The 12,721-nt window shown below is 33.8% G+C and overlaps 1 protein-coding gene across 1 annotated transcript in view; it reads right to left on the reverse strand.

Moving 5' to 3' along the window:
- STK3 (serine/threonine kinase 3) overlaps positions 1-12,721 on the reverse strand; it is a 274,712-nt gene that overhangs the window by 228,885 nt on the left and 33,106 nt on the right. The window contains exon 2 of the mRNA XM_027576725.1: positions 4,740-4,820. Coding sequence (XP_027432526.1) covers positions 4,740-4,820 — 81 coding nt within the window. The remainder of the gene's footprint in view (positions 1-4,739; positions 4,821-12,721) is intronic.

Below are 12,721 nucleotides of genomic sequence, written 5' to 3' on the forward strand. Positions count from 1 at the left end.
AACTGCTTTTGTATTTATCATGTTTAAATTTTATTTTCCATTTCATTAATTTTAAATTTTTCTTTTATGAATTCTCTCTTCCTAATTTTTTGGTATATTCTATTATTTTTCTAAGTTCACTTATAAGCACAAAGTTCTTTTCTTTTGTTCTTTTTTAGTAATGAAGTTATTTAAGACTAAATATTTTCCCCTAATTACAGCTTCTCTGGATTCCACAGATATTGGCATTTGTTTCTTTTCCACTTTCTAAATGATTCATAATTTCCTCCTTAATCTTTAGGTTACCTCAGATTATGTGTCTTAATTTCCAATAAGTATGGATTTTATTATGCTGTAATTCTTTCTCATTTTAGACTATAATCAAAAATGAGACATACAAAATCTTTTCTTTGAAATTCGTAAATCAATGCTCCATTAACATACCAAAAAAAGCAATGCCAAAATATATAGTTATATATATGTAGATATATATAATCAAGTTTATTGATTATAACATTTACACCATCTTTGTCCTTTTTTTCTGCTACTCTTAATCAGTTCTGAAAGCAATATATGAGAATCTCCCATTTGAATAAACTTTTATTAGATTCCCCTGGCATTTCTAATAGCTTTCCTTCACAAATTTAATCGTCCTGGTGACTGACACATATACATTTCATATAAATTGTCTTTTAAGTCATTATCTCATGTCCCTCTTTATTCTTTATTTGGATATTAACCTTCATTATTCACTTGATCTTTTAACTTTAACTAATTTACTGGATATAAATATTGCCACTCCTATTTTTTTTATTTTTATTTGTATGATTATCTTTCTTATCTGGTATCTCCAATAGGAAATAACCCTACATTTCTACCCTTTGTATTACACAGGCCTTTTATAAATAGCATATTGCTAAATTTTACATTTTAATTGACCCTACTAATTTGTCTTTTTTTTTTAAGATTTATCCACTTACTTGAGAGAGAGCACGCGAGAGAGAGTGTAGGGGAGGGGCAAAGGGAGAGGGAAAGAGAAACTCCAAGCAGACTCCATGCTAAGCACAGAGCCCTACATGGGGCCTGGTCTCATGACCCCAAGATCCCGATCCAAGCCAAAACCAAGAGTCAGATGCCCAACTGACTGCTCCACCCAGGCGTCCCTTAATGGGAGAATTGACATCTAGTGAAAAATATATTTCATTTTATTCTTTCCAACTTACATTTAGCTTATTACTTCACATTTTTGTTTCTCTTTTTCCTTTTCCTTGTTCTTGTTGGTTAACACCATTTTAATTCTGTTTTATGCCTTTTATTATTTTGAACATCCTTCTATACTGACATTTTACTAAATGACTCTATGTGCTAAAAATGAAACATTATTTTAAATTCATATTCATAAATATTTTAAAATCATATCAACTATTCCTCTGTCTCACTGAGACACTCTACTTAAATCTATTATTCATTTTTCTCCAAGTAAAATGAGTCCCAATGTCCTGATGGCCTTATGTTCACTTGCCTAAAAAGTCAAAATCTTTCAAGCTTATTAATAAGAACACCATACAGAACAAACTAATAAACTTCTTGTGAGTCACAACACATTCCTACCTTTTATATATATATATGTGTGTGTGTGTGTGTGTGTGTGTGTCTATATCTCCTACTTCTCTGAAAACACTATTACCAGATCTAACACAATCCAGTCTTTATATATACATATTGACAGCTACAAAGTATATTAATTACTACTACTATTTTTTCTTCTTTCCACTTTCACTGAGATAATCTGACATATAACATTTATTAGTTTAAGTTGTACAACATAATGATTTATGTATATACTGTAAAATGATAACCACGAGTTTAGTTGACATCTACTAGCTCACAGTAAGAAAAAAATTTTTTTCTTATGATGAAAACTTTTAAGACCTACTCTCTTAGCCACATTAAAATATTTAGGATACTATTATTAACTAGTCACCATGCTATACATGTACATCCTTGGAACTTATTTATCTTATAACTAGAAGTTTGTACCTTTTGACTACTTTCACCCATTTCCCCCACTCCCCATTATCCATCCTCTGGCAACCACCAATTTGTTCTGTTTCTATGAGTTTGGCTTCTTAGATTCTACATATAAGTGAGAGCATATGGTATTTTACTCTGACTTATTTCATTTAGTATAATGCCCTTTTGTGACTGAATAATATTCCACTGTATATATAAATCTTCCCTGGCTTATAAAGCAGTTATGTCCTGATAAACCCACAGTAAGTTCAAAATATCACAAGAAGGAAATGCATTTAATACATTTAATCTACTGAACATGATAGCTTAGCCTAGCCCATCTTAAATATGCTCAGAACACTTTTAACGCCAGCCTATAGTTGGGCAAAATCATCTAACACAAAGCTCATTTTATAATAAAGTGTTGAATATCTCATGTAATTAGTTGAATACTGTGCTGAAAGTGAAAAACAGAATAGCTGTATGAGTATGAAATGGTTGTAAGTATATCAGTTGTTTACCTTCACTTACATGAATAAATAAGAGCTGTGGCTTACTTCTGCTGCCCACTGCCACAAGAAGAGTATCATACTGTAGATCATTAGCCCAGGAAAGATTAAAATTCAAAATTCAACATACGGTTTCTACTGAATGCATATGACTTTTACACCATCATGAAGTTGAAAACTCATAAATCAAACCATGTTAAGTTGGGGACCATCTCTATATACCACATTTTCTTTATCCATTCAATCATCAATGGGACACTTATATTGTTTCCATGTAAATAATGGTGCAGTGAACACAGATGGAAATATCTCTTCAAGACAGTGACTTTGTTTCCTTCATATATATATATATATATATATACACACACACATATATGCGCCCAGAAGTGAGATTACTTGATCATATGATAGTTCTATTTTTAATATTTTGAAGAACCTTCATACTATTTTCTATAGTGGCTGCACCAATGTTCATTCTCACCAACAGTGCACAGCAGTTCCCTGTTCTCCACATTCTCATCAATACTTGTTATTTCTTGTCTTTTTGATAATTACTATTGTTACTAACAAGTGTGAGGTGATATCTCATTGTGGTTATGATTTACATTTCCCTGATGATGAGTGATGTGTCATGTCCCTGTTCACCATCTGGATGTATTCTTTGGAAAAACATCAATTCAGAGCATCCACCCACTTTTTAATTGAAATGTCTGGGTTTTTGCTATTAAGATATATGAGTTCTTGGGGCGCCCGGGTGGCTCAGTCGTTAAGCGTCTGCCTTCGGCTCAGGTCATGGTCCCAGGGTCCTGGGATCGAGCCCCGCATCGGGCTCCCTGCTCTGTGGGAAGCCTGCTTCTCCCTCTCCCACTCCCCCTGTTTGTGTTCCCCCTGTTGCTGTCTCTCTCTGTCAAATAAATAAATATTTTTAAAAAAAAGTATGAGTTCTTTATATGTTTTAGATATTAACCCCTTATCAGATGTATCACTTGCAAATATTTTCTCCCATTACACAGGTTGCTTTTTCATTTTATTGATGGTTCCTTCACTGTGCAGAAGCTTTTTAGTTTGACGTAGTCCCACTTGTTTGTTTTGTTTTTGCTTTTGTTGCCTCTGCTTTGGGTATCAAATCCAAAAAGTCATGTCAAGACCAATGTCAAAGAGCTTACTGCCTATATTTTCTTCCAGGAGTTTTAGGTTTCAGGTCTTACCTTCAAGTCGTTAATCCATTTTTAGTTGATTTTTGCGTACGATATAAGACAGAGGTCCAGTTTCATTCTTTTGCGTGTGGCTATCCATTTTTCTCAACATCATTTATCAAAGAAACTATCCTTTCCCCATTGTATATTCTTGGCACGTTTGTCCTAAATTAACTGGCTAGATATGCATGGGTTTATTGCTGGGCTCTCTATTATGTTTCATTAATCTAGGTATCTGTTTCTATGCCAATACCATACTGTTTTGATTACTACAGTTTTATAATATAGTTTGAAATCAGCATAATACCTCCAGCTTGATTCTTCATTTCCTAATTGCTTTAGCTATTTGGGGCCTTCTGTGGTTCCAAATTGTACAATTGTTTGTTCTACTCCTGCGAAAAATGCCATTGGTATTTTGTTAGGGATTACACTGAATCTGTAGATTGCTTTGGGTAACAGGGACATTTAACAATATGAATTCTCCCAATCCGTGAGCACAGAGTATCTTTCCATTTATTTGTGTCTTCAATTTCTTCATTAATGTCTTACAGTTTTCAGTAAACAGATCTTTCACCTCCTTGGTTAAATTTTTCCTAGGTTTTTTCCTTCTTTTTGATGTAACTATAATTCATTTATTATTTTATTAATTCTAACAACTTTTTGATGGATTCTTTGAGATTTTTTATGTATAATATGATGTCATCAGCAAATAGAGACAGTTTCATCACTTCCTTTCTCATTCTGATATTTTTATTTCTTTTTCTTTCCTAGTTGCTCCAGTTAGGACTTCCCATACTATGTTAAATAAAAGCAGTGAAAGTGTTCATCCACGTCATACACCTGATCTTAGAAGAAAAGCTTTCAGTTTTTCACCACTGAATATGATGTGTGCCGTGGGCATGTCATATATGACCTTTATTATGTTGAGGTGTGTTCCTTCTATATTACTCCTATTCAACTGAAGAAAATATATGCTAGGGAAAGATTATATAGTATTTGATAATTTTTTGTCAAAGGCTACTTTCATATTTTTTGTACTTACCCTTCTCCAAGTTTCTCTAATACATCAAAAACTTCTTCAGGCTGCTTAGTCAAACTGTCTTCACTCAGCTTTTTTAGCTTACTGATGAGAAAAAAAATAGAAAGAAAATACTTTCCTTAAGACCTTTTATAAAATTTTTAATTTTATTTTTAAGAGGCAATATGTTCACATTGTTCAAAAATCAAACAATATAAAAAAAAAAACCAAGGTAAATAGTCTCCTTTCAACACCTCTTAATCTGCCCAGAAACACCTGAAATAACTAGTTTTATTAGCTTCTTATGAAATCTTTATACAAATATGAATATATATTTTTATTTCTCCCCCTACTTACCATACAAGATAGCATTTTATACACACTCTTTTCTATCCACACTATTAAATACTTTGCAGTTTTCACTTAACAACATGTAGACTATGTTGGAGATTTCTACAACACAAGTACATAGAAAGCATCCTCAGTCTTTCTTTCCTACATCTATATCCTATACTATTGCAAAGATGTAACATCTCTTACTCACCAATCAGTTATTTATGGATATCTAAGTTCCCTTTTCCTATTATAAACTACATGGTACTGGATAAATGTATACATAAATCAATTCACACATGTGCCAGTATATCTGCAGGATAAAATCCCAGAAGTGAAACTGTGAGGTCCAGAGACCAGACATACACACACACAAAAATACAGAAGCATTTATGCTGATAAACAAGTATATATACTATAGGCATAATCATGTGTCATAACAAATAATACAATATAGCTAATAAATCACTATAATAACTACATAGTAATCACTAAAGTTATTGATTACATTCTACATTTTATCTACTATAACTGTATGTTATATAAATATATATGTATATTGATAGATATTAGCAAACTGCCCTCCAGGGGGCTTATACCAATTTATTCTTCTACCATTAGTACATGAGAAAGCCTCTTTTTTACAGTTCCACCAACAAAGTACTTAACTGTATATTTGGATTTCACTATGTTAGCTAAAAACTTGTTACTCAGAATAGATTTCATCTGCATTTCTCTTTTTATGAGTGAAACAATTTCTTTTAACATTGTTATGAAACTAGACCATCTATTCATTTCCCTTGCTCATTTTTTTACTGTTTTTTTTTGGGGGGGGTCTTTTTCTTATCTGTACATAAGGTAAATTAGCCTTTGTTTAAGCTACAAATATTTTCACTTGTATTTTGACATCATTTATAAGGTTTTAGTTTTATACCCTGACTGCCTGCTGTAACAAAATGTGTTTCCATTTTGTTTTACCTTCTTAAAAATCATCTACATGTATGGCATATGCAGATAAACTGGAATCAAGAGGTGAGAGGGATTATGCATGGTGTATTTGATAGACCAAAATTAATTCAGTACAAATGAAACATTATGTATGAAGAATCAAAATAATTCAGTATGAATAAAGAAGAAGTGACAGAATGTAAAGATAAGCAGGGTCAGGTTTTAAAAAAGCTTTGTAAACCATGTTAAGGTGCTCTATTTAAAAATGATCATTTCCCATATAGAAAATCTGAACAGACCAATTGCTAGTAACAAAATTGAACTGGTAATCAAAACATTACCAAAATATTAAAAGTCTAAGATCAGATGGCTTCACAGGTGAATTCTATCATTTAAAGAATAGTTAATACCCATTCTCCTCAAACTATCACAAGAAATAGAAGAAGAAAAGCTTCCAAATACATTCCACAAGGTCAGCATGACCCTGATACCAAAACCAAACAAAGACAAGTCAAAAAAAAGAAAACTACAGGCCAATTTCCCTGATGAACATAGATGTAAAAATCCCTAACAAAATATTAAACACATAACAACGATACATTAAAAAGATCATTCACCATGATCAAGGAGGATTTATTCCAGGCATGCAAGGATGGTTCAATCTTCACAAATCAATCAACATGATACACCACATAAACAAAACAAAGGATAAAAATCATATGATCATCTCAATCGATGCAAAGAAAGCATGTGACAAAATTCACCACCCACTCAATATAAAAACTCTCAACAAAGTGGGCTTAAAAGGAAATACCTCAACACAATAAAGGCCTTATATGAAATACCCACAGTGAACATCATACTCAATAGTGAAAAACTGAGAGCTTTTCCTTGAAGATCAGAAACAAGACAAAGATATCCATTTTCACCACTTTTATTCAACATAGTACTGGAAATCCAAGCCACAGCAATCAGACAAGAAAAAGAAGTAAGAGGCATCCATATCGGTAAAGAAAAAGTTAAATTGTCACTATCTGCAGGCAACATAACACTGTACATACAAAATTCTAAAGATTCCACAAAAAAACTACTAGAAGTAAGAATGAATTCAGTAAACTTGCAGGACACAAAACTAATACCTAGAAATCGGCAGCATTTCTATACACTGATAGCAAAGTAGCAGAAAGAAAAATTAAGAAAACAACACCATTTTTAATTGCACCAAAAAGAATAAAATGCCTAGGAATAAACATATCCAAAGAGGTGAAAGACCTATACTTCAGAAACTATAAAACATTAAGGAACAGAATTAAAGACACAAATAGAAAAGAATTCCATGCCCATGGATTGAAAAAACAAATATTGTTCAAATGCCCACTTGACTCAAAGCAATCTACAGATTCATTGCAGTCCCTATCAAAATACCAACAGCATTTTTCATAAAACTAGAACAAATAATCCCAAAATTTGTATGGAACCACAAAAGAAACTGAATAACCAAAACAATCTTGAGAAAGAAGAACAAAGCCAGAGATATCACAATTACACATTTCAAAGCTGTAGTAATCAAAACAATAATGGTACTGGCACAGTACACAGACACACAGATCAACGGAACAGAATAGAGAGCCCAGATAAACTCACAATTGTATGGTCAATTAATCAATGACAAAGGAGGCAAGAAGATACAATGGGGAAAAGACAGTCTCTTCAAAAGTTTGTGCTGGGAAAACTGCATGGCTACATGTAAAAGAACGAAACAAGATCACCTTTTAATATCATACACAAAAATAAACTTGAAATGTATTAAAGATTTAAAGGTGAGACCTGAAACTATAAAAATCCTAGAAGAAAACATAGGCAGTAATTTCTCTGACATTAACCATAGCAACATTTTTCTAGATATGTCAATTTGACAAGACAAACAAAAGCAAAAATAAACTATGGGGACTACATCAAAATACAAATCTTTTGCACAGCAAAGGAAACAATCAACAAAACAAAAAAGAGAACCTACTAAATGGGAGAAGATATTTGCAAATGATGTATCCAATAAGGGGTTAATATACAAATTATATTAAGAACTTACACAACACCAAAAAAAATAAATAACAATCTGATTTAAAAATGGGCAGAGGATCTGAATAGCCATTTCTCCAAAGACATTCAGATGACCAACAGATACATGAAAAGATGCTCAACATCACTAATCATGAGAAATGTAGATCAAAACCACAATGAGTTATCACCCACACCTGCCAGAATGGCTAACATCAAAAACTTAAATAACAAGTATTGGCAAGAATGTGGAAAGAGGAACCCTCATATACTGTTCCTGGGAATGTAAATTGGTACAACCACTGTGGAAACTTGTACGGAGGTTCCTCAAAAAATTAAAAACAGAAATACCATATGATCCAGTAATTCTACTACTCTTTACCCAAAGAAAATGAAAACACTAAATCAAAAAGACATATGTACCCCTATGTGTATCAGAGCATTATTTACAATAGCCAAGATGTGGAAGCAACTTAAGTGTCTTAACAGTTTTTGAATGGGTAATGAATACGTGCTACACACAAACACACACACACATACACCCACACACACACACACACATACACACACTGAAATATTACATAGCCATAAAAAAAAAGTTGAGATTTCAGACAACACTGGATGGACCTAGTGGTTACCATGCTAAGTGAAATAAGTCAGACTGAAAAAGGTAAATACCATATGATTTCACTCATACATGGAATCTTTAAAAAAATGAGTAAAAATCAAAATCAGACCTATAAATACAAGGAACAAACTGATGGTTGTCAGAGGGGACAGAGGTGGGGATTGGGCAAAACGGGTGGAGAGTGGGAAATACAAGCTTCCAGTTATGGAATTAGTAAAGCATGGGAATAAAAAGCACAGCATAAGGATTATAGCTGATGATCTAATAGCGATGGATAGGGACAAATGGTAGTTACACTTGTGGTAGCCATAGCATAATGTGTAAACTTGCTGAGTCACTATGTGAACCTATGTGTACTATGTTCACTATGTGAACTATGTGTACACCTGAACTGATATATCACTGTGTGTCAACAATACTCAAAAAAATAAAAAATCACTTCCCCTCTCATGCAGTGGAAATATATACAGTAAGCAAAAGTGAGAAGATAAACTATAGTTAAGAGCAGATTCAAAATATGGATGCATAGAATACAGTATTAGCAGTAAGAATGAACAGAAGTTATTCAAAATATTAAAGAGACATTATCAATAGGAACTGGTTTTGATTAAATATCATTTGATTAAAGAGTGTCTAAGAAATAAGGGTCAAAGAAAAAACATATCTCAGGAAAATATATTTAAGAAATGTTGACATGAAGGACAAGAAGGTAGTAACCATGTTAAAAGCTACTGAAAATTCAAACAACTTAAAGATTTTAAGTGTCCAATACAGAATTTCCACTTCCAACTATAAGCGAGTAACAAGATCCAGAATTATCTATCTGTAGCAAACAACTAGAAAAATCAACAAAACATAGAAAACAACTATTTTCAAACATTAGGTAAGAGGCATTTCAGGACTGAGATTCCTAAGAAAAGGGAAAGAAATAAGCCCTGTCACCCATGCTTTAGATCTAGAGGATATGTCCAGATTATAACACAGGGAAAGGTAAACTCAAACACAGGCCAATAACTTTGTTGAGTTGAAGAAACAGCAATGGGAGTTTGGGAGGTAATGAAAATAAAATCTACATCACAGAAGACCTGTGAGAAGAGACCTAGCAATCTATGTAGGAACTCCCTTGACTCTTTAGCTGAATACCAATCTCTGCATCATTAAAAAACACTCTAAAAAACTGAAGAAAATCAATTTCTTAAGGAAAAAAATTACAAGGGAGCTGAAAAAGAACAACTCCCAGAGATCACATGTGGCTGAAAATCCTTCCCACTAAGAGAAGCTGAGAAAACTCATAATATAAATAAAGGTTGCCAACAGAGATCCCTCAATGATCTTGTTTTAGAAAGGCTACTACATCACCAAAACATAAATGCTACTTTAGATTCTCCAAACAGGAAATTAAAAACAAGTCTTAAAAACACTGAGCCAATCCACAAGGTAACTTAAACTGCATACCAGAACAAGTCTAACTCCTTAAACAACTAAGGAGCCCTCATGATTTGTGCCTTATAAAAGAGGTGCCAAAGAGATCCTTAGCCCCTTCCTCCATATGAGGAACACAGCAAGGTGCCCACTATGAACAAGAAAGAAAGCTTTCACCTGACTATAACCATCCCACCACCTTCAACCTTAGACTTCCAAGCTTCCAGAACTGTGAGAAACAAATTTTTTATAAGGTACCCAGTCTGTGGTATTTTGTTATAGCAACCTAAATAGACTAAGACAAAAACCCAGTTTGTTTTTTGAAAAGATCAACAAAATTAACAAACTCTTAGCTAGACTTGAGAGAGAGAGAGGACCCAACTAAAATTAGAAATGAAAGAGGGGACACGGGTCACAGAAATAAAAACAATTATAGGAGACTACTATGCATAGTTATAAACCAACAAATTAGATAACACAGAAGAAACTGTTAAATTCTTAGAAACATATAACCTACCAAGACTGAATCCTGAAGAAATTAAAAATCTCAGCAGACCTGGAACTACTAAGGAGATTGAAGGAGTAATCAAAACTCTCTCAACAAAGAAAATCCCAAAACGAAAAGGCTTCACTGGAGAATTCTATCAAACATCTAAAGAAGAATTAGCACCAACACTCCTCAAACTCTTCCAAAACACTGTAGAGGAAGGAACACTTACAAACTTACTCTGTAAGGCCAGCATCACTATGATACCAAAACCACACAAAGATACAACATGAAAACTACAGACCAATATCCTTAATGAATACTGATGCAAAAATCCTCAACAAAATACTAGCAAACTAAATTCATAACACATTAAAAGAATTATACACCATTACCAAGTAGAATTTATACCTGGAATGTAATAATAGTTCAACAAGTAAAAAGCAATAATTTAGGGGCACCTGAGTGGCTCAGTCAGTTAAGCATCTGACTCTTAATTTCTGCTCAGGTCATGATCTCAGGGTCGCTGAGATCGAGCCCCCTGTTAGGCTCTGTGCTGGAGGTGGAGCCTACTTGGGATTTCCTCTCTCCTTCTGCCCCTCACCCCCAGTTCACACCCTCTCTCTCTTAGAAAAAATTTAAAAGGCAATCATTTAAAAAATTTAAGTATGAAAACCATATGATCATATCTCAATTGACACAGAAAAAGTATCTGGCAAAATTCAACACCCTTTCATGATAAAAACACTCAACAAATTAGAAAGAAACTACCTCAACATATCACCTTACACCCATCACCTTACACCCATTAGGATGGTGCCTATCAAAAGGTAGTAAATTTAACAAGAATTTATGTTTCTTTTACCACGATTTTATCTTTTTTAAGTAGGTGCCATTCCTAATGTGGGGCTTGAACTCACAATCCCAAGATAGAGTCACATGCTCCACAGACTGAGCCAGCCAGGCAACGCTCTTTTACCACAATTTTTAAAAAGAGGTCTTAGTGACTTAAAACAGAAAAAAAGAACACTTTCCCCATTTTTTCATTTATTTAAAACTGTTTAAACCAAAAATAAAAACTAACGGAGTTAAATAACATGTACAAGTAAAACAACAAAACAGCACAAAGGAAAGGAGATGAAAAATGGAAGTGTACTCTTACAAGGGCCTCACATGATGTGTGAAGTGATATAAAATTATCTGAAGAAAGATTTTTGGTAAGTAAAAAGTCATATTCTAAACCTGAGAGGAATCACTAAAAACAAAAAGCAATGAGGTAACACTAATACACCAATAGTGGAGATAAAATGAAATAAAAATTACTCTATTGATCCAAAAAGGCAAGGGGGAGTTCAGAGAGGAACAAAGAACAGATTATGACAAATAGAAAAAAGTGGCAAGACTGTAGATTTAAACTAAAATACGTAAGGACACTCCCCACTTTGGTTACGATAGTGTGAAGAGGCTGGCAAATGCTCCTCAAACAAAACACTGCACAACATCATCAAAATCAACCATTTTGGGACGCCTGGGTGGCTCAGTGGTTAAGCATCTGTCTTCGGCCCAGGTCATGATCCCAGGGTCCTGGGATTGAGGCCCACCTTGGGCTCCCTGTGCAGTGCCCCTGCTTGTGTTCTCTCTATTACAAATAAATAAAATCTTAAAAAAAATTTTGTGCCTCAAAAAAATTGACACAAAAGCAGCCAATACATTGAAAAGCATTTATCCTTAAAACCCTCCCACGGCTTTGGATAATAACAGAAAGCTTCTGTGGCCTTCCAGGCTAGGGCTGTTACCATCACCCATCCCCCAATCCCATCAGTAGCAAGAACTGTATTTTTACCAGGGCAAAGTTGACTATGAAGAATAGCAGCTTTGCTGCCAGAAAAAAATGGGCTCAATTTGGGACAGGAATTGAAAACTGGCAATTTTGTCAACTAAAACTGGTAAGCCTAATAATAAATAAATTATCAAACCCATAGCTTTGACAGCCAAGCTTGGGTAAGCAATAAACCAGCCAGAAATTTAACAGGGAGATTCTGAAAATGAGAGAGCCACAGAAAGGATGAGCTCTCCACATACCAGTTACTGACTGGAAAATTTGCATATGAACACAGGAGACCCACAAAA

Source organism: Zalophus californianus, chromosome 4, assembly GCF_009762305.2.
Source record: "Zalophus californianus isolate mZalCal1 chromosome 4, mZalCal1.pri.v2, whole genome shotgun sequence".
In the NCBI taxonomy this organism is placed as follows: Eukaryota; Metazoa; Chordata; class Mammalia; order Carnivora; family Otariidae; genus Zalophus; species Zalophus californianus.